This window comes from Lampetra fluviatilis, chromosome 40 (genome assembly GCF_964198595.1).
Source record: "Lampetra fluviatilis chromosome 40, kcLamFluv1.1, whole genome shotgun sequence".
Lineage (NCBI taxonomy): Eukaryota > Metazoa > Chordata > Hyperoartia > Petromyzontiformes > Petromyzontidae > Lampetra > Lampetra fluviatilis.
In genome coordinates this window covers 4,720,562-4,743,408 of record NC_136314.1, presented here as the reverse complement: position 1 = coordinate 4,743,408, position 22,847 = coordinate 4,720,562, and the positions used below count along the sequence as shown (strand labels likewise).

The 22,847-nt window shown below is 50.0% G+C and overlaps 1 protein-coding gene across 3 annotated transcripts; it reads right to left on the bottom strand.

Annotated features, from left to right (window-relative positions):
- Nucleotides 1-700: 700 nt before the first annotated feature.
- On the bottom strand, nt 701-21,426 carry FAM3C (FAM3 metabolism regulating signaling molecule C). 3 transcript variants are annotated; one of them, XM_078874905.1, is made up of 9 exons: nt 21,282-21,426; nt 14,079-14,195; nt 9,673-9,699; nt 8,052-8,175; nt 6,330-6,388; nt 5,675-5,725; nt 5,063-5,147; nt 3,672-3,798; nt 701-3,087 (listed from the first exon to the last, which is right to left on the bottom strand). In XM_078874905.1, exons 1-9 carry the CDS (start codon nt 21,415-21,417, stop codon nt 2,890-2,892), a joined length of 924 nt encoding a protein of 307 aa, XP_078731031.1. In that variant the 5' UTR covers nt 21,418-21,426; the 3' UTR covers nt 701-2,889. The 3 variants fall into 3 exon arrangements, with proteins under 3 accessions (XP_078731031.1, XP_078731034.1, XP_078731032.1); XM_078874908.1 differs by lacking the exon at nt 21,282-21,426 and adding an exon at nt 21,007-21,127; XM_078874906.1 differs by lacking the exon at nt 21,282-21,426 and adding an exon at nt 18,910-18,946.
- Nucleotides 21,427-22,847: the final 1,421 nt, after the last annotated feature.

Genomic DNA, 22,847 nt, shown 5'->3' with positions numbered 1-22,847 from the left:
GGGAAATGCAGGTATGTGATTAGTACTACTTATGTCCGTGCATTATGCAGGATTAGCAGCATCCGGTGCACCCGTAAGGAACCCCACCTGTTTCACCTGTTTCACCTGTTTCACCTGTTTCACCTGTTTCACCTGTTTCACCTGTTTCACCTGTTTCACCTGTTTCACCTGTTTCACCTGTTTCACCTGTTTCACCTGTTTCACCTGCACGGTGTGGAGTGTTTCCCCCTCGCACGCGTGGGTTTCTCTACGGGTTGCACCGGTTTCCTCCGCACGTGTAAACACTCATGAATTGTCCGATAACACCGTAACATATATAGAGAACCGCAGAGCTTGAACAATCGTTGTCGCCGGCTCACCAAATGGATGCCTCCCTGCCTGTCCGTGGTTGCTCCTCGAACCTCCGAGTCATCCTCACTCTCTCTACTGTGCACTTGCGGTGCGTTACAAGTTTAACTTTTCTTTATTATCCGGCAAGCACTTAATTTGCGACTCGTTCGAAATTTGCAGAGCTCTTCTTAAACTATGAAGACAATCTCAAACATTTCTGTCATTTGTTTTGCCACGACTTTAAATTCCATGCCGCATGCTATCACCAAGTTTCCACGCTGATTGAACAAACGTAGCCTCCTGTGTTCGTCTAAGTCTACGTCACTGCTTTAAGTATGGCCGAGTTAAAACCAAAGTATCCGTGGGGTGTTTTTTTCTGAATGCATTTGTTATATGATCGGACACGTGTGATCATTTTTTATTACTTATCCAGTGGAAATGTAGGTACAGCCAGTTTACGCACCACCAGCCACGGGGTTTGTGAAAATCGAACATTCAGGATAGAACTGGCTTGCGGGAGCTCTCACTTGGCAAAGTCATGTTAATTTTTCAGGTCTAATTTTGTCTCTCAATATATTAATCAATAGGCAGTGCCACAAATTAGACCGCTTACCCACACTATGTGGAGCCCACTCTTGCATCTTCTGCTACAGAGTATGGCAATTATAAAAAAAAAACTAAAAAAACTCAACACATTCCGTCCATAACACTGTGGCCCTGAAAGGAAACAAACATGACATAGGTGATGTTTTTTTTTAAATGTCCCATCTTCATGGTCCATTTGACAAAGCTACATTGCACCTCACACCTGGCTTTGACATTCCTCCTCCTTGAAGACACTGGCGGTGTAACCATCAACTAAACTACAACATCAACAACAGGGCCATGCGCACATCTCCCCTTCGTGGTGGAGGATTAGAGGCCACAACCGCAGGCAGTGCGGTTGTGGCCTTGCAACCCAAACTGTGGACCGGACAGCGAACCCACTCGCGAATCTGCGCTCTTTCAACGGAGGAATAGCAACACTACATTAACTCTTTGGAAGCCCTCTTGTGGCCACCAAACCTCGACATTGGCATTTAGCTCTTGAACACATTGACATCATTCGCAAGAATAGAATTTGTCAAATATAATGAGTTTTTATCTTTGTAATTTGTGCTTATGCACCACCAACAAAAACATCTGCACGAGTTATGAACACTTGACATTCAAACCAAACATGTTTGGGTCCTCAGGACTGACATTGCCCACATTACGCGAAATACCAAATGTAATATTTTGTCTGTGCGCATTCATTGGACACAAGGTAGACGACCATCAACGCACTGCACTTGCTGGCTCCCTTTAATCTGCAATAGCTGAAACCTGGATTTGAACCCGGAGTGTCAGCAGCGCTAGCTCAGCTATCTGACTAAATAGAAGCCTCCCAATGCACCCGCCTTACGACTAGACTACAAGAGACACATTTATGTACCGGTAAAATATGCTGAAGTACAGTGAATAACCCTCCAAAATCTATATGTGCGGAGGCCCTCATCCAGCAGTACATTGACAAAAGATTGAAAATCATTGTTCTTGTTTTTATTCCTGAGGCGTAAAAACGGTATTCAAGCGAGGGCATCAATGTCAAGGACTACTCTTTGTAAAGCGCTGGAGTGTAACAATTATATATTTCTACAAATCCGACCACCTGTGCTGTTGTTAAATTACTTAATTGAATTTACTTCATTTATTTTATTTGACAGCAACACGGCCATTGCCATCACTGACTGCAGAGAGACTCACTGAGGCTTTCCTGATCAAACACGTTTAACGATGCAATCAAGAACAATAAAATATCATGAGATGAACATTAATTCCATATTCTCGCCTTCTGAGATCCGTCCAGTAACTTCTGATGCACACTTAGGGGCTGCATTTTCCCGCAGTTAGTGGATCACGTCCCGTGTTCTACCGATGGCACTTTATGCAAAAAATCAAGTCAAGTTAGAAATTATTCAAAGGATTCAATTCGGTGCGGAGACAATGAAAGTTATCAGAATGTATTACATTTAAATCCCAAACTACGAAATTAAATCCGTACTTGTGCCTAAAGATACAAACATCCGATAACCGAAACTCACCCCTACTACTACACATTCATATATACACTGTACACACAGAGCACATTGCAGTTGCGTGTTGATATAATACTGCAGCAACTCATCCAGTTCATTGTGTTCACAAAGCTTTCTTAGCCAGGGCCTCATTTCTCACCGACTGTCTTCTGTGTCGCTGGTAGACTGGAGTAAAACAGCGTGATTAGTAACAACAGTCATAGCGACAGGTCGACTGGATGTCGTCTGTCGGCTGTGGGAATATCTTCTGGTGTCATTGATCGACCGGAGTAGGTGGTTACGCGACTACTATTAGCTACAGACACCGGTGTGCCGGCAGTGAAAATGTTGTCCGGGTAATCGTCCCACACAGACCCCGGCTGGATCAAATTAAGCGAGATTCCCCCCCCCCCCCACACCACTTCTGTAAACACCACGGCGTCTCTCCACGCTCGGAAAACATTCAGCGTCCACGCTCGGCTCCGTGCGGCACGTTCGCCGTCACGTTCCTCCTGTGCTTGGCTCCCATGGCCGGCTCGGCGTGCGGTGGCGAGGTGGCGTTCTTGTGCCCAGGCCACGTCCGTTCGGGGATGCAGCCTTCCATCTGCAGCATCTCGGGCCAGTTCAGATACAGGTTCTTCTTGGGGATACTCCGCACGTGCTGTGGAGGCAGACACACAGCACTGATCGCCCGTATAGTCTTGACAGGCTGCTTGGGGCAAGCGCCGTTCACGAGCACCTGTGAAGAAGGCCCGCATGGCAAACGAGGGGGCTAATGTGGGCAGCACTACGCCCAGCTGCCTTTGTGTCCCCAGCGGTGATGTTCACACACTGCACCAGGTATTCATTTTAGGCTGAGTCAACTTAGGGGAGGCCCAGGACCTGTTCAGATAATCGTCGATTATATTGTCCTCAAGCGGGAATCTAGCTCGGGCTGCCGGGTTCGCAGCGCAGTGCGCTGACCGCTGACCCACTGAGAACCCTAACACCGTGCCCAGGATTCAGCATCCTTTGTTTAATCGGGAGACGTCCCATCTCCTTTCTACTTTAATCGTTCACTCGCTCGACCACAGAGGCATTGCTGTGGCTGCGTCTGCTCAGACTGGTGACCTGCCGGCTTCTGCAGAGCCACCTGCAGTTCTTCATCAGGGAGCCTGAAAATATTGGGTGAAAAATCAAGCCCCGCCTGGGTCAACTGGCGATCGCGTGGCCAGTATCTATTCGGAGGGAGGGGGGGCGGGGTACCATCTCAAAGGGGCTCTTCCCCCGGATGCCCTTGGCCCCGACGAAAGCCCAGCTGTCCCTCCTCTTCAGCAGCCGGGCCACTGAGCTCCCCAGCTCAGTCAGCAGTTGCCGCGCGGTGGTGTTGAGCCTGCGGGAAACCACGTGGCGATCACAAAGCACTTCGGCGCACGGGCGCTTTCACAAAACTTCGGTGGCTTCTTGGGATTTAAAATCGCCCGACTAATAGTAATATGTTTGGGGTGTTGTCTAGAATGTGATTGTAATTAAAACAAAAATATATGGTTATAAGTCGATGGTTTCATGGGGCATACCCAGTGAACTGTGATCGATGGGTGAGGAGCAAAGGGATTGTGGACGCAGTTGTGGGCAAGGGGTTTGGGTGGACGCGGGTTACATTCTGACTTGGGAGGAGTGGTTTCTGCTTGGTGTGGGTCAGTTGAGCATGGTGAAAATTTTGAAACTATTCAAGAATGTTTTATTTTACCAGGTAAGGCTCACTGAGCTATATAGCTCTTTTTCAGAAGCGACCTGGCCACAAATGATAGCTCAACAAAATAGCTTATCACGTGGACATTTATAGCAGCCAAATACTCGAAACGCGTGTTTTCCAGATGTAGAGAAAATTCCACGCGATCACGGGGCGAGAGACATACTAACTCCAAGTATATAGGCACCAGGGTCAGGATAATACTCACCGACCCTCTGCATATCAGGCGAGGTAGATAACATCTCGCCACCGTGACACCCACTAATCATGAGCGGTTGAAACTCAGATCCATATCCCAATGTCTCAGCAGTGTCAGTCCAGTGTCTCTTGACTCCGGAGCCTCCCAGACCAAGTACTGACCTTGGATCTCTATGGTCTCTGATATCAATAATGATAAATCATCATCATCATGATTTGTTTTTGATTGAGCCGCTCTCCTATACCCCGGGGCATCTCAGGCCATTTTACATCTCACATCTCATTTCAACGCATTTCCTTGGGTACCCCCAGTGGCAGCTGTCCCTGTGGGCACCAGGTGACTCAGCACGTGGCTTACAAATGGGCAATAGTCTGCTGCCAGTCGGGGGCGACGATTACGATGTGCAATCCCGATTGAGTAATAAGCGGTGTCATTTTCGAACTTGGGAAAGTTGGACACTTGAAGCCGGTACACAGTGGCCTAACTCTTGCGAATGACGTCAAGGGATCTTTAACTTCCACTGCGAGTGTAGTATTATTGTTTGCTACGGGTAGTGCACCGCGCAGTATTAACCAGGGCGGCCGCCGCATTCGAAAACAGTAACCTCTGCAACAGGCTGCGAGCGCGCTATCGCCCCCTGCCTTGGATGGCGCAGGAGCCGAGCTCGTTCGGCGGGCTCGGCGGGGTCGGCGGGCTGCCGTGTACCTGGTGGCCGGGTCGTGGAAGCTGGCGAGCATTACGATGGTGCCGGGCCTCACGGAGCGCAGGAAGTTCACCATTCCCGCGTCGTCTGCGCGCGCGCGGCCAAGCACGGGCACGCCGCCGTGCATCACAGAGACAGACAAACGCAGATCAACGTTGGATTTCATTTCATTTATTAGGTTTGTTGAACCAGCTGGCCTGGATTGGGCAAATCCGAGCCCACTTTTCACCCAGGAAACTGTAGAGCAGCACAGACTCAGTGTTACTAACCCACCATTACAACTAACAATAACATATTTAAGAATCACAATTGTATGTATGCGTGTTGAACTTCTTTCGCATCGTACATAGCCAACCGTGCTAATTGGAGCATCTGGGTACTGGTGATCATCTCCCGTTTACAGCCCCGAGCCAGTGGTGGGGAATTTCACGTTCCTATGGCGGGGCGAGCCTTTACAGAAAACTACATACGGTATTCTTGACCGTCGTACTCATTTTACAGAAGCCAGGAGGATGACGGGCAGAGTCGACCACCCAACCAGGATTTGTCCGAATGCGGTACGGAGCGATGGCGCGGTGGATGGCGCAGTGCGCCGTGAGTGCGACTGTCCTCACCTCCGTTGAACGTGTTGAAATACGAAGTCGCTAACATTTTCCCACTCGTACCTGCGACAGGGATTAGAGGTGCGAAAAAAATATTGTAAATATTTCCACAGGTGCCGCCATCACCACCATCGTCATCAAAAAGCCACGCTCAGTCCACTGCTGGATGAAGACCTCCCCAAATTGTCACCGTCTGCCACGATCCTGTGGTGTAAATAATCCACTCAACACCTGCACAAGAGCTGATGTCATCACTCCATCTCTGCGTTGGATGTGCCCTTGGGTGTACAACCAAAGCAAAACAAAAATTGACCATTTCCTGTTTACAGCCCTGAGCGAGGAGTGGACATTCCACATTCCTCTGGCAGGGATGAGTTATCCCATAAAACATTCTCTGTTGACCTTTCAAAAAGTGTTACTCATTTTCTAGACCCCAGGGGGATGATGGGCTGAGTCAACCCCCGACAGGGATGTGAACTTGCAGCCTTGTGGTCGCGGACTACAGCAATGGCAGATCGAGTTGTGTATTAGAACAATGTTCTCTGTTTACCCAGCAAAGCGACACCGAGTCCCATGACTCTTTGTCAGGAGGGTCCTGCTACATCGAGACGTTTGGCCGATGCCGTTGTTGAGTTGCTTGCGACTGAGCTCAGGATGAAAGGCTTACCATTTACCAATGCGATATTTATCCCGAAGCCAACGTTATTCAGCACGGTGCTCATTAATCTGCGAGTGGGAAAACACGCACGCACACAAGACAACGTCGTTCGCTAGCATCCACAGTTATATATTCACCCCCGAGACACCCACAACATTTCGGTCAAAAATCACGGTATTTTCTCCCTTCAACAAGGTGATATAAATTCTGACTTGTGATGGGACGTTGTAGGATGAACGTTGAGATTTATAAGGGCACGGGGTGACCGATAGTGTCTGAATTGGTCTGTAATAAGGTAGGGCACTGATGAGGGGTTGACGGGTTTGTGTTATTATTTAAGAGAAGGTACATGGTGATCAGGGATTGCAATAGAGTATGAGGCACGTCTCCAATTTAAATTTGGCCGGACTCCGTGCTGAGAAATTCAGCTGCGGTGTTGTGACGTGGAGGGTGTTCACACCTGGCAACCCCTTGTCAGTGCCCTATCTTGTTACAGACCAACTCAGACCCTATTGGTCACCCCCGTGCTCTTATACATCTCAAGGTTCATCCTAAAAAGTCCCACCACAAGGGAGAAACACAAACAAATAGACAAAACAATATTTCCCTGGACAAGAATACGGGTGAACATGATGGGTTGAGAACTTTCAGTGTTTCTGATCGCTATTGCAGGCACGCAACTTGCCCTTGTGAAGAGGACTTTTGAAATAAAGTTTTGCCGTTCCACAAACCCCCCCCCCACCCCCCGGGCGTTCAGCTGCTGTGCAGTCGCCCCGCTGATCACAACGCGGAGTCTCGACTCATCACCTCCACAACGCCATTATTTCTATTGTTGGTATTCAGTGGCGGCTCCTGCAAAATCTCTCAGGGGGGGCAAATGTCTGGATGATTTATAAGGATAAGGTCCACCCATGCAAAGGATAAATTAACAGCTTAAGCATGTAAAGGCAACTTCACTTCTTTAATATTAATAAAAAATAAAGTGACTCTTACAATACATCTTGTTTGTTTCTATACTCACTATTAATACAATCCACTCAAGTTTATTTTATTAAAGATTCCACTAGGTGGCGACAAATAATATTGTTGGATGCAACGTGCTTTCGTATGATGACGTAAGCACGTTAGTGCGAGCCCTCCCGGAAGCCATAGAGAATGCATTGCAGCGGCCCCCGTTCGAAAAAAAACATCTTTGAATGTAAGTCTATGGGAACACTCTGGGCGATTCTCAGCCAGAGTGAAATCGCCCAAAAAGAGGCGGTACTCCACAGATCGGGACATGACGCTGATTGGACTATATCCAGAGGCACAGTGACGGCTAGCGTGACTCTGTGGTTGAATGACATTGGTGGTGCGTCGCCCAATCGCCCTAATGAAGAAACCGCCCCTGTTGGTATTGCTGCTGTCTATTTATGCGACCTGTTCCCCTTCGCAAGGATTACGGCGGGAGGAGAGGGCCCGGGGCGGACTGGCGACACCGGCGACATCGCATTGCACAGCATTCACAGCCAAGCGGAACGGCAGCAGCCAGGCAGCCAGCTGGCGCCAACTGCTCCCAAGCTCTGCGGTCCTCTACATATTGTGATTTAATTTTTTTCAGTCAATGAGTGTTTTTACACGCGGGAGGGAAACCAGAGTTTTTACCGATAACCGCCGGGAACCGTTACGCTACAGCAGGAGACGGCGGGGGGTCGTAGGAAGGGGCAGAGATGTGGGAAGGGAGCGGCTCACATCTCGTCGTTGAAGCACAGCGTAGGCCCCAAGAAGTTTCCGGCGCCGGAGTCGATGCTGAAGGAGAAGTGGTGCGGGGGACACGGAGACTGCAGGCCGCACACGTTGCCTCTCTTGGCAGGCGCTTGGGGACGGCGAGGAGGGGTGGCGCAATCATTGGGGGTGGCGCAATCTAAACTAAAAGCTATTTTTTATTTTACCAGGTAAGGCTCATTGAGCTGCCTTTTTCTGAAGCGACCGGACCACAAATGATGGCTCAACGACGTGGCTTATCATCACGTGGAAATGTATAGCAACCGAACACTCAAACCGCACGTTGATTCTAAATGTGGAGGGAAACACCGGAGAATCCTGATAAAAATCTACTCAACCACGGGGAGAAAACGCAAACTCCAAATATACATCAGGCATCGGTGTCGGGATCGAACCCATGCACTCCTGTATACCGGGCGAGGTAGTTAACATCTCACCACCGTGGTGCCCAACCATGGGGGGCAGCGCAATCATCAGGGGGCAGTGCACGCCAGCATGCCCATGCCCAGGGACTCATTTTTCATTGAGTATTTTCCGGGACGCTGGCTGCAGTGGGGTAAGCGGCGCGTGGCTCGTGGGACACGATGGCTCTCGCCTGGGTTACCTTTCTTGGATCCCCGCGGCTTCCGCGTGGGCAGCAAAGGAGAGTAAATCGCGTTTTGATATCCAAGAGAGGTGACGTTTCTGAGCCATAGCCGGTGTTAGAAATGTGCTCTAAGGTCAGGGAGGTGGTCTTAAGATCGCTTGAGCATGCGTGGAGAAGAGACAAAGGAGATGGAATGAGACGAGCCATTGAGATTAGAAACCCTGGGACTCACACAGGATCCATAGACTCACACAGGATCCATAGACTCACACAGGAACCATAGACTCACGCAGAAACCCATCGAATCACAGAGAACCATAGACTAACACAGGACCCATAGACTAACACATTATTCATAGACAAACACAAGATCCATAGACTCACACAGGAACCATAGACTCACACAGGACCCATCGACTAATAGATGACCCATAGACTCACACAGAGCCCCATAGACTCACACAGAGACCCATAGACTCACACAGAGACCCATAGACTCACACAGAGACCCATAGACTCACCCAGAGCCCCATAGACTCACACATAGCCCCATAGACTCACACAGAGATCCATAGACTCACACAGAGACCCATAGACTCACAAAGAGCCCCATAGACTCACACAGAGACCCATAGACTCACACAGAGCCCCACAGACTCACACAGAGATCCATAGACTCACACAGAGCCCCATAGACTCACACATAGCCCCATAGACTCACACAGAGATCCATAGACTCACACAGAGACCCATAGACTCACAAAGAGCCCCATAGACTCACACAGAGACCCATAGACTCACAAAGAGCCCCATAGACTCACACAGAGACCCATAGACTCACACAGAGCCCCACAGACTCACACAGAGATCCATAGACTCACACAGAGCCCCATAGACTCACACAGAAATTCATAGAATCACACAGAAACCAGAGACTCATATGGGGAGACAGACTCAGCAGTAATGGGACCCGAGGCATGTGGATGTTTGTGCTGCACTTACGGTTTGGGTTGATTTGCCTTTTCACTTCTGCAAGACAGACACGCAAGGCAAATGCGGGATTAGTTCCATTGGGTCGGTCCACTCGGCTAACACTCAAGCTGGCACACATACATGTCAAAGTAATATTTTAGTGCACGGCCCAAAGATGAAATCGGTACCACCCAAGGTAGCATACCTTTAGTAGTACCGATTTATTTACACGGCTAATTCGTGACTTACTTGATAACCCCACTCATTTTAAGTGGTCATGGCGTTATTCACTGTTGTTGTTCACATGAGTAAATTGGAACAGCTGCTGTAATGCTCCCTGAAGTGGTAGCGGCAAATGAAAACGTCGGGTCTGGGCTCGTGGACTATTTGCGCTCACAGGGTGGTGATATCTCCCTCGTCTGGTTCGGGGGAGGCCGTGGGTTCGATCCTGACCCCCGGCGCCTGTTGTATATTTAGAATGGACACCTTCTCCCCGTGGTGGAGATTTATCCGATGAGCTCTCATCGCGTGTGGCCAGGTCGCTTCTGGAACTAATCGCGCTTCTCAGTGGGCTTTAGCTGGCAAATAAAAGAAAGTAGCCGTAGTTTGGATAAATGCAAGTGCTTGATATCGTTTGCAAATTCAGATGCTTTCAGGTGAGGCCAGTTTTACAAACGCTATTACACTACGTGCCCACACACAAAAAGGTCGTTTTTAAACAGCAAAGGATAATGGGAATCTCAGCATGATTTGCATTCCTAGATGACGTCATCCATATTTAATTGTTCTGACAATGAAGAACGCTTGCATATCTTTTGACAAACGAGAATCACAATTGCTTACGACTGACAAACACAAGTGGCCCGATGTTCCCGTCCGTGGGTGGCTACTCTACAAGAGCCATCATGCAGCGAGGGGTCAATGAAGGACTCTTGAAGAAAACCTTAGGCCCTCATATTTTGTCGGCCCCCCGTTCCACGTTGAAGAAACGGCGGCCATCGGAAGAAAAATAATGTCTTTGAATTACGGTGACAACATTGTTGACTTAGCCACAGCAGCGAAAGACATGATTTGGTTTGTTTTCGATTGAAGAAATGAGTACAGTGAGTGAGTTATGTTTGACGAATATACCTACAGTCAAATAAATACCTAAAATTTACAAAGGTAAATAAATGTTTAATTTCAGAATGATTCCGAACAGTGTGTGATCACGGCACATGCTTCGGGCCGTCCCTCCTATTAGCCTTAGGCCTCTCATAACCTGAATCCGGCTTTGATCAAAAGGTCCAAATCTCACGCTGATGAACGGGTGTGGTGGGCGAACACAGCGTGGTGCTGGTGGTGGATGAGACGACGCAGGGCCGTGTTTGGCGGGGAGCCAGGCCTGACAACGTGGGCTGTGGAATCACTGAACGACGCTCGCGAGAGCAGTGGCTAGAGCAGGTAGGACAGCAGTAGCTAGAGCAGGTAAGGCAGCAGTAGTTAGGGCAGGTAGGGCAACAGTAGCTAGGGTAGCAGTAGCTAAGGCAGGTGAGGCAGCAGTGGCTAGGACAGGAAAGGCAGCAGTAGGTAAGGCAGGTAAGGCAGCAGTAGGTAAGGCAGGTAGGACAGCAGTAGGTAAGGCAGGTAAGGCAGCAGTAGGTAAGGCAGGTAAGGCAGCAGTAGGTAAGGCAGGTAGGACAGCAGTAGGTAAGGCAGGTAAGGCAGCAGTAGGTAAGGCAGGTAAGGCAGCAGTAGGTAAGGCAGGTAGGACAGCAGTAGGTAAGGCAGGTAGGACAGCAGTAGGTAAGGCAGGTACGGCAGCAGTAGGTAAGGCAGGTAAGGCAGCAGTATGTAAGGCAGGTAGGACAGCAGTAGGTAAGGCAGGTAAGGCAGCAGTAGGTAAGGCAGGTAAGGCAGCAGTAGGAAAGGCAGGTAGGACAGCAGTAGGTAAGGCAGGTAAGGCAGCAGTAGGTAAGGCAGGTAAGGCAGCAGTAGGTAAGGCAGGTAGGACAGCAGTAGGTAAGGCAGGTAAGGCAGCAGTAGGTAAGGCAGGTAAGGCAGCAGTAGGTAAGGCAGGTAGGACAGCAGTAGGTAAGGCAGGTAAGGCAGCAGTAGGTAAGGCAGGTAGGACAGCAGTAGGTAAGGCAGGTAGGACAGCAGTAGGTAAGGCAGGTAAGGCAGCAGTAGGTAAGGCAGGTAAGGCAGCAGTAGGTAAGGCAGGTAGGACAGCAGTAGGTAAGGCAGGTAAGGCAGCAGTAGGTAAGGCAGGTAAGGCAGCAGTAGGTAAGGCAGGTAGGACAGCAGTAGGTAAGGCAGCAGTAGGTAAGGCAGGTAGGACAGCAGTAGGTAAGGCAGGTAAAGCAGCAGTAGGTAAGGCAGCAGTAGGTAAGGCAGGTAGGACAGCAGTAGGTAAGGCAGGTAAGGCAGCAGTAGGTAAGGCAGGTAAAGCAGCAGTAGGTAAGGCAGGTAGGACAGCAGTAGGTAAGGCAGGTAAGGCAGCAGTAGGTAAGGCAGCAGTAGGTAAGGCAGGTAGGACAGCAGTAGGTAAGGCAGGTAAAGCAGCAGTAGGTAAGGCAGGTAAGGCAGCAGTAGCTAGGGCAGCAGTGGCTAGAGCAGGTAAGGCAGCAGTAGCTAGGGCAGCAGTGGCTAGGGCAGGTAAGGCAGCAGTGGCTAGGGCAGGCAAGGCAGCAGTGGCTAGGGCAGCAGTGGCTAGGGCAGGCGGGGCAGCAGTGGCTAGGGCAGGTAAGGCAGCAGTGGCTAGGGCAGGCGAGGCAGCAGTGGCTAGGGCAGGCGAGGCAGCAGTGGCTAGGGCAGCAGTGGCTAGGGCAGCAGTGGCTAGGGCAGGCGAGGCAGCAGTGGCTAGGGCAGGTAAGGCAGCAGTGGCTAGGGCAGGCGAGGCAGCAGTGGCTAGGGCAGGCGAGGCAGCAGTGGCTAGGGCAGCAGTGGCTAGGGCAGGCGAGGCAGCAGTGGCTAGGGCAGGTAAGGCAGCAGTAGGTAAGGCAGGTAGGACAGCAGTAGGTAAGGCAGGTAAGGCAGCAGTAGGTAAGGCAACAGTAGGTAAGGCAGGTAGGACAGCAGTAGGTAAGGCAGGTAAGGCAGCAGTAGGTAAGGCAGGTAAAGCAGCAGTAGGTAAGGCAGGTAAGGCAGCAGTAGCTAGGGCAGCAGTGGCTAGAGCAGGTAAGGCAGCAGTAGCTAGGGCAGCAGTGGCTAGGGCAGGTAAGGCAGCAGTGGCTAGGGCAGGCGAGGCAGCAGTGGCTAGGGCAGCAGTGGCTAGGGCAGGCGGGGCAGCAGTGGCTAGGGCAGGTAAGGCAGCAGTGGCTAGGGCAGGCGAGGCAGCAGTGGCTAGGGCAGGCGAGGCAGCAGTGGCTAGGGCAGCAGTGGCTAGGGCAGGCGAGGCAGCAGTGGCTAGGGCAGGTAAGGCAGCAGTGGCTAGGGCAGGCGAGGCAGCAGTGGCTAGGGCAGGCGAGGCAGCAGTGGCTAGGGCAGCAGTGGCTAGGGCAGGCGAGGCAGCAGTGGCTAGGGCAGGTAAGGCAGCAGTGGCTAGGGCAGGCGAGGCAGCAGTGGCTAGGGCAGGCGAGGCAGCAGTAGCGATACAAGAGTGATAGGGAGGCGACTGGCCGCCGGCATGCGGCGTTAGGGCTGAACGATTGATCGATTTCAAATCGAAATCGCAATTTGAAACAATGCGATTAGCATATCGCGAAGGCTGCGATTTTTTGGCGATTTGAAAAGTCATTTTACTTTCTTATTGGAATTGTAATATTTATTATTATAACTGTATTTATTTAACTTAACACTTGTTCTATGTTTGATTGTTCTATTTCATCTTCTTAGGTTCTTTCGGTAAAGCCACGCAGAAAGTAAAATAAAATAAAAACAAAAATCACGACGTTTCAGGTGGGACCGTCACGGTCCCACCTGATGACGGAGACTTGTGTTGCCTCCGAAACGTCGTGATTTTTGTTTTTATTTTATTTTACTTTCTGCGTGGCTTTACCGAAAGAACCTAAGAAGATGATTCCTTGCAGTCACGAAAGCTTCAAATCTGTTCTATTTCAATTAAAACATTTTGATAAATAAATGTTGGAAGCAATTAATATATTTTAAGTTCTCATCCTTGCATTAGAATATATAGATCAGTTCATATTTTGATGGTATCACGTGGTAATGCTCCATCACACGTTTTAAATCTATTACACAGTGAATATTAAACTGAAGATTGACTTTGAAACATTTTTACTCGCAAATCAAATCACAATCGCAATGTCAGAAATATCTCAATTTGATATTTTCCCCAAATCGTTCAGCCCTATGCGGCGTTCCAAAAAAAAAAACAATTCCTGGAAAGTATAGTTCGGAGGCCGTGCCGGACAATCATCGGCGCGCGCGCGTGTCCACCCGCCCGTCTCGCCGTCTCGCGTGTCCACCCGCCCGCCCGCCGTCTCGCGTCGTACCGGCCATCAGGCGGTGTATCCGCGATGACTTCTCCATGCTGGAGATGAAGACGTCGGTGATGACGAAGTAGATGATGCCGAGCGAGCACAGCACCAGCAGGAAGTGCCGCAGCTGCCCTGCCAGCCCAGCGGGGAGGGGGGGCAGGCGCACGGGGGGGGGGGGGGTCACGCACAGCCGACGGTGGGTGGTGGTGGTGGGTGGTGGCGGCGTGGGTGGTGGTGGTGGGTGGTGGGTGGTGGTGGCGGCGTGGGTGGTGGTGGTGGGTGGTGGTGGCGGCGTGGGTGGTGGTGGTGAGTGGTGGTGGCCGCGTGGGTGCTATAGCGTGGATGGGTGGTGGTCACGCATTGGCCGGCAGTTTTGACCAGACATTGATATTGGAAGCCATCGGGGAGATTTTAATGACAGAATCGGATATCGTAGGAAAGTAAATTATTCATAAATAAATAATTATCCTGGAATATATTAAGTCAGAGTTGGCAACCCTATGAGTGTGTAGATTGATAACAAATAGCTAGGTGGGTGGGTAGGTGCACAGTTTGGTAGGTGGGTGGGTAGGTAAGTTGGTGCGTGTGGAGGTGGGTGGGTAGGTGGGTTAGCTCGGTGGATTGGCGCGTGGTAGGTAGGTGGGTGGGTAAGTTGGTGCGTGTGGAGGTGCGTGGGTAGGTGGGCTAGCTCGGTGGATTGGCGCGTGGTAGGTAGGTGGGTAGGTAAGTTGGTGCGTGTGGAGGTGCGTGGGTAGGTGGGCTAGCTCGGTGGATTGGCGCGTGGTAGGTAGGTGGGTAGGTAAGTTGGTGCGTGTGGAGGTGCGTGGGTAGGTGGGCTAGCTCGGTGGATTGGCGCGTGGTAGGTAGGTGGGTGGGTAAGTTGGTGCGTGTGGAGGTGCGTGGGTAGGTGGGCTAGCTCGGTGGATTGGCGCGTGGTAGGTAGGTGGGTGGGTAAGTTGGTGCGTGTGGAGGTGCGTGGGTAGGTGGGTTAGCTCGGTGGATTGGCGCGTGGTAGGTAGGTGAGTGGGTAGTAGGTATGTAGATAAAGTAGGTGGGTAGCAGAGATGTGGTGTCGTCATTGAAATATATTTTGCAGTCAAAATATATGCATTGAATTGTGTGCATAACAGTCAATCAATTGTTTGTATTCCAATGGTAATAATTTAAATGTTATTTTACAAGTAATATTATCCATCTACATTACCATGAAGTCGACATGGGGTAAAGCAGTGGTGCAGTGGTCAGCGCACTGCCCTTCAAACCCGGCGACCTGAGTTCAACTCCCGATCACCGCCAACATCCGAACCGAATCCTGGGCCCTCCACGACCCTTCACCAACCCGCATTGACCAGCGTGGTGAAGTATGGTCAAAACCATTACACGGCATGGGGAGCCCTTCGTACGGCAGCGGAATGACAGTCGGCTGTCGATGTATCGGGAATAACTACGCCCGTACGTAGGTAGGCGTGTGTGGAGATCGCCACGTGGTCATGTAGCTGCGTGAACAGGTAGGAGGGCAGCGAGCGAGTACTGGGGTAGGTACATGGCTAGGTAGGTGCACAGGTAGGTGAGGAGAGAGAAGGAGGGTCGGTGGACGAGGTGGGTATGCAGGTAGGCAGGCCGGCAAGATATGTATGACCTTTGTGGTGATTGAACAACGTTTTTCAACACAGGTATTTTGCATTTAAATTAAAAACACTGCACAGAGAAAATACTTTGCACGAGCCAAGGAGGCTTAGCCCGCCAATATCGTGAGCAAAGCGGTTTCAATTCTAGATTTGAAGCTTTCGTGAATGCAAGGATTCATACTCTTAGGTTTTTTCCGGTAAAGTCACGGAGGTAAAAAAAATAATAAAAGTAAAATAAAAATCACGACGTTTCGGAGGCAACACAAGCTTCCGTCTTCAGGTGGAACCGTCACAGCACGCTTGCTGTATCAAGTAAAAGATACATTCCAAGAGACCCGACCTTGTATATATTTATTTTACTTTTATTAATTTTATTTTTTTATTTTTTACCTACGTGACTTTACCGAAAAAACCTAAGAGTACGGTTTCAATTCATTTTCATCACCGCGAATTCAGCCACGCGCGACTTAACGGGGAGCGACATTCAGCAAACATCGGATAGAGAATGATTAAGGGGCCATCCATTTAGTACGATCGATTAATAAAGCTGTTCCATCAGCACCAGCGTTGTTCCCGAAGAGCGACACACACACACACAGCGGGGCGGGGCGGGGCGCTTCAATGGTCATTACAGGCGGCGTCATACAGGCAGGTGCAAGAAACCTGAAAAATGACATTTAGGAGATCATAGAAATGTGTTTTTTACGCAATGCATTTTACTTACACGATCCAAACAAAACAACCTTAAAAAAGATGAATGATAAATAGGTTTGCATCATTCATTGTTTTGCTCAAAAAACAAGTACTGTCAAATTCTACATTTGAAGCTTTCGTGACTGCAAGGATTCATATTCTTAGGTTTTTCGGTAAAGTCACGTAGGTAAAAAAAATCAAAATTAATAAAAGTAAAATAAAATAAAAATCACGACGTTTCGGAAGCTTGTGTTGCCTCCGAAACGTCGTGATTTTTATTTTATTTTACTTTTATAAATTTTGATTTTTTTTTTACCTACGTGACTTTACCGAAAATCCTAAGAATATGAAGTACTGTCAAAACCCAGTCATATATTTATTCATAGATCCAGTCAAACATGTATTTTAGTCATATCTGGTTTAAATTGAAATCCCTTCCCTTTATAACTCACTTATCCTCTCCCATTCCCAAGTCAAAGGTCGTAAATACTGACCCAGTAGCATAGCTTGAAAACAAGAGCCAATCAACAATTGTAAGCATCATTTTCATTCTGGGTGACCCAGAATTAGTAAAGTTGGACTACATTGATTTCGGAAGCATTTTGGCTGTCGACCGGTGGTGTTCTTAAACCGGTCATCGCAAGCCATCATTGTACTCTTCATAGCGTACGGCTGGGAGTTCGATCTCGACGATTGCGCAATGGGAATCGCATGCCGGTGCGAGGTCAACTCCGTGGTGTCGTGGCAAGGCTCCACATGGCTTACAGGAAATGTCTCTCGCTGTAAGTTGGCACGCCATACCAAGCCACTTCAATAGCTCTCTCGCTTTAAAGGCGAGGCAGAGTTTCATGAAAATCCCTCTAAACAATGGTAATCCGCGCGTCGCTCCTCCGATGCGTGTTTACCTGCTTATTTTTACTCCTGGAAAGTGGAGTGGCGATTCAATGGTTGGAACACTTGCGCTGCCAGTCACCAGAGTGTCCAATGGTTGACGCTGGCGCTCACTACTCCTGGCTCAGAGGCACCCTGGCCGTGCCCGAGTACGTTGCATCTGATCTTGTTTGTCTTGCCCACATGCGGTCGCTCTATCCACATTCCTACTACGACAGAGCCTTCACGTGCAGCGTGGAGCAGTGGTTAGCGTCACTGTGCTCATGGCTCTGCGACCTGAGTTCCATTCCCGGTCACAGCTGACACCAGTGGCAACCATGACTAACGCGGCGTCATCCCATAGTGGATCGATGAAGGGCTGTCGTCTTTAAGAGCTGTCCCAAGTCAAATTCAGCGCCGTCTTTTCTTACTGCTGTCAGACAACGCACATTTTTTAAAAGTTTATTTTATTCAAATCACAACCCCCTACCCCACCCCCTGATGCGTTTTCGGGTTGTACCGCGTGACGTTCGGCACGATGTCCGACGTTTCGCTCCACGCGCTCGGAGCTCTGAATCCGGTTCCCGAAGAAGCTGCCTGGCACGTGGAGCGAAACGCCGAAACATCGCGGCCGAACGACGGGCGGGGCGACCCGAACGTCAAATTTCGATTTAAAGCTTTCGTGACTGCAGGGATTCATCTTCTTGGTTCTTTCGGTAAAGTCACGTAGAAGGGAAATAATAAAATAATAAAAATGAAACATAATAAAATACAATTCTCACGACGTTTCGGCCACAACGCAAGCAGCCGTCCTCAGGTGAAGAACAGGTCTGTCGGAAAGACAGCGTCTGAATGGGCACCACCAGGCTTGGCAGCGTATATTTAAGCTGGGTTGGAGGGGGAAGGGGCGCCTTGACAAAGGAATTTGCATATCAAGAGGAATTTAGCATATTTATGGGAAATGCAGATATGGGATTAGTCACTACTTGTGGAATGCGTAGGAGGTGGGGGGGGGTTTCAAAGTCATGTTATGCCCGTGAATTATGCAGTATGCAGGATTAGCAGCATCAACGTCCTTCATTGTGCGTCTCTCTGCATCTAAACACACACACACCAACTTGTCACGCTAAGGCTGTGGGCCTGTCTGTTGGCTTTCCCAGTCGAATGTTCTTAAACAGCATTCGTTCTGGGCAGAGGGTGCCGCGTGACTCCAGCCCGCTGGGTCTCATCAGAGCCACCGTGGCACAACGGAGGAAAGTTTACACCTCGGTGAGCGGCTACAGGTTTTAGAGATGTGTATTCATACCGGAGGAATCCGATGAGCTATAAAGCTCTTTTTGCACAGATGTCCCAGTAAGAGGCGGGTAAGAACGTAACAACAAACGATACCAAAGCATGATAGTGGTACAAAGTACAATAAATGTAGACAAATCACCCTAAACACATACAAATACACCTAAACCGTCCCCACCCTACCCGACAAAGCCCACTGCGGTATTAACTCGTTGTTCAGAAGCGACTTGGCCACCACAAACGATAGCTCAACAAAGTGGCCCATCAAGGAACCTCCCAAAAAAACAACCCCATCGTCACGAACCGAGGCCGCCGTGGGCCCCGTCAGCCCACACACAGGAGGAGGAGGAGGAGGTCCTTACCAACCAAAGAGGAGGCGGAGGGTTGTTCCATGCTTCTGTACCGCAGCTGCGAAACCTCCGACTCCAGTCCAAATAATGCCAGAGCAGCCCATCAGAATAACGTCCAATCAGTGTTATGAAACAAAAGGATGCCCCGACTGGCGAATTTTAATCGCAGCACTGTAATCGGTTCGCAAAGAGCACGAACAGAGGAATATGCATACTCGTTGGGTCTTTCGGTAAAGTCACGTAGGAAAAAAAACAAATCACGACGTTTCTTTCAATCGACCGCAACACAAAGCAATAGTCCCGAGTTAATGCCTCAGTGGGCTTTGTCTGCTAGGATGGGGATGGTTTAATATTGTACTTGTTTGTGTTTATGGTGATTTTTGTCTACCTTTCTTGTACTTCGCACCACTAGCATATTTTTTTTGACCTGAGGACGATTGCTTGTGTTGCGATCGAAACGTCGTGATTTGTTTTATGTTTTCTTCTATCTACGTGACTTCACCGAAAAACCCAGAGTATGAATTCCTGCAGTCACGAAAGCTTTAAGTCAATAGGAATTTTTGATTTCCTAAAACTTACAGGGCGTTGGAGCTTTTGCCGCTTTCAAAATTCACAAAAGAGCCCCGTTGTGTTTCTTTGCCTCGGTGGGGAAAGGTTTCATTCTTGGCGAGACTTTATTGCCCTTAATCGTTGCTCAAGAAAACACCGGACAGTTTGGGCATACATTGGAAATGCGTGAAACCAGAGGAGTGCGAAGCACACGTTGACAATGAGGTGAGGCTACACATGTTCACGTGCTGCATCGGCATGATCAAAATGTGTAGCCATTTGCGAAAGACACAATTATAAAGAAACAGGGCACAGGTAATGATCACGTAATAGTCAATGTCAATGTAAAGACATACACGCAGACACGCACGCGTGCACACACGCGCATGTCTCATTGTGTGGTACTGGATCAAGACAGTGACGCTTCACAATTCGACGCGTGCGCTGGGAGAAACTTGAGAGCCCACACCAAAGCGCGCTTTGTGGCAGATGACGTGAATGGAAGCGGTGTTCATTTGACTCCGTGGCCATCTGACGATACAATAACAAAAACAACTATCGAGAGAACAATTGCAAGGTATACTCCTGAAGCAAGGCCACAAGTAAAACAAATATCCACACGCAAGGCATTGCCACTGTCCCAGCACAGAGCACCGTGTGAAACCCATCAGCACCTGTTCACAGCCCACCATCCATCCCTTCCGAGATCGATCATCGGAACACACACCGCTGCCATGCTGACACTAACTCAGCAATGACTTCCCGTGGCAGGAGTCGGCAAGCAACAATAGCAAGAAGAGACTTTTTGTTGAATTCGGGGGGGGGGGAATTCCTCCCCCCCCTCCTTAATATTTCAAAAGCCGGCAATGCACGTGGTGACTACGAGACGGCGGTGGTCATTACGAGTACTAGTAACAGTAGTAGTACTATTAATAAGTAACCGTCACGAAGCAGTCCTGAAGAAGCCGCTCGCGGCTCCGGAGGTGCAGGTTGCCGGCACAGGAATGAGGAATTTCCACTCATGGTTCAGGGCTGTGAACACCAGATAAGCAAGCAAAGCCTCAACGCTCATTAGAGCAAGAACTAACTCTGGACGAAGCGGCGTGTTACACGAAATTAAGCTCAAAACGACGTTTTATTTTACCAGGTGAAGCCCACCGAGCTATAGAGCTGTTTTTCAGAAGCGATATTGAAAGCGGCCAAATACTCGAAACTCTGCTGAATGTGGTGGGGAAAACCGAAGGACCCGGAGAAAAATCCACTCGACCGCAGGAAGAGAGAGAGACACGCAAACTCCAAATATACAGCAGGCCGTTAGGGTCGGGATCGAACCCACGACCTCCTGTATACCAGGCGATGTAGTTAACATCTCACCACGGGGAGAGAGAGAGACACGCAAACTCCAAATATACAGCAGGCGTCAAGATCGGGATCGAAACCACGACCTCCTCCATACCAGGCGATGTAGTTAACATCTCACCACGGGGAGAGAGAGACACGCAAACTCCAAATATACAGCAGGCGTCAAGATCGGGATCGAACCCACGACCTCCTGCATACCAGGCGAGGTAGTTAACATCAGCCAGTCTTCGCACGCCACGTTGGGAAAGGCAGGCGGGACGACCCAGCAAAGTCGGCGACAATAATCCGAAGCTGGAGGTCGCCGCCTTTCTTGATTCGCGTCTTCCCGAAACCAAAGGAAAGAAGCGAAAGGCGAAGAAAGTGGAGGGGAGTGGTGGTGGTGGTTGTTGGTGTGTGGGGGGTGGTGGTGGTTGTTGGTGTGTTTGGGGGGTGGTGGTGGGGGGGTAGACACACAGCGACCCAGGCCGACTCACTTTGTATCCTCATGCCCCGCCAGCCTCGAGCGAGTGAGCAGCGGCAGCGGCACTGCCGGGCAGCCCCGCCACCAAATATCCTGCACCTCGGAGGAGACCTGAAAAAAAAAGTCGCGACGCTTGCGGGACAGCGCATTCCTCTCTCTTGCTGCGCCCCCACCCCCCCACCGTGTTTTTTTTCCCTTCTCTCTCTCTCTCTTCTTTATATTTGCCTCGGAGCTCTTCTTAACAACAGCAGCGACAACAAAAAAGAAGTGAAATGCATCGCGTGCACATTTCTCGCCGGGGCGGGAGGCCGGATGCGCGGTCCACGCCGACTTCGCGGACGACGGCGGCGGCGGTGACCCCAGGTGGTGACCCCCGGCGGTGACCCTTGGTGGTGACCCTCGGTGATGACCCCCGGCGGTGACCCCAGGTGGTGACCCTTGGTGGTGACCCTTGGTGGTGACCCTCGGTGATGACCCCCGGTGATGACCCCAGGTGGTGACCCTCGGTGATGACCCCCGGTGATGACCCCCGGTGGTGACCCTCGGTGGTGACCCCCGGCGGTGACCCCCAGTGATGACCCCCGGCGGTGACCCCCGGCGATGACCCCCGGTGATGACCCCCGGTGGTGACCCTCGGTGATGACCCCCGGTGGTGACCCTCGGTGATGACCCTTGGCGGTGACCCCCGGTGATGACTCCAGGCGGTGACCCTCGGTGGTGACCCCCGGTGATGACCCCCGGCGGTGACCCCCGGTGATGACCCCCGGCGGTGACCCTCGGTAATGAACCCCGGTGGTGACCCTCGGCGGTGACCCTCGGTGGTGACCCCCGGTGGTGACCCCCGGCGGTGGTGACCCTCAGCGCCGACGGCTTTCAAATCGCCTCGAACATTGCCCCATAGACTTTCTATTGTAACCGGTTTCCTATCTCTTAACATTGCCCCATAGACTTTCTATTGGAACCGGTTCCCTATCTCTTAACATTGCCCCTTCGACCTTTTGGCTCAGTGGGTTTCGCAGTGCTCAGAGTGCTCAGGAAACGAACTTGTGATCGTGTGTCTGTGCTCTTCTCACAGTACTGTCGTCACAAGTGCCGTGATTACATCTCACACTCGCGTCACGTCTTGAATGCACGACGGAAAAACTCTTACTTTTAAACCGCTTTATATTATTGTACAGGCTTTGGTGATAATGAACAATTGAAACGCTTTGTAACGGTTGCAAATAATTAACAACATAACGTTATTCCTCTTGTAAATGTCAAGCAAAGTCCAAAAGTCACTGTGCTCACCTTACACTTTATTTATTGTGTTTACTTTGCCTGCAACACAGGGCAATACGTGTGTCTGTGTGTGTTTAGTTTGGTCCAATAGGCGCTTGGTAACGAGAATCTCACACCTGTCAACACCTGGTCAGTGTCCTACCTGATTACTGCCCAATTCAGACATTATATCTTGTGATTTGAAGCTTTCGTGACTGCAAGAATTCATACTCATAGGTTTTTTCGGTAAAGTCACGTAGGTGAAAAATAAATGATAAAATAAATAATAAAAATAATAGAAAAAATAATATAAATAACA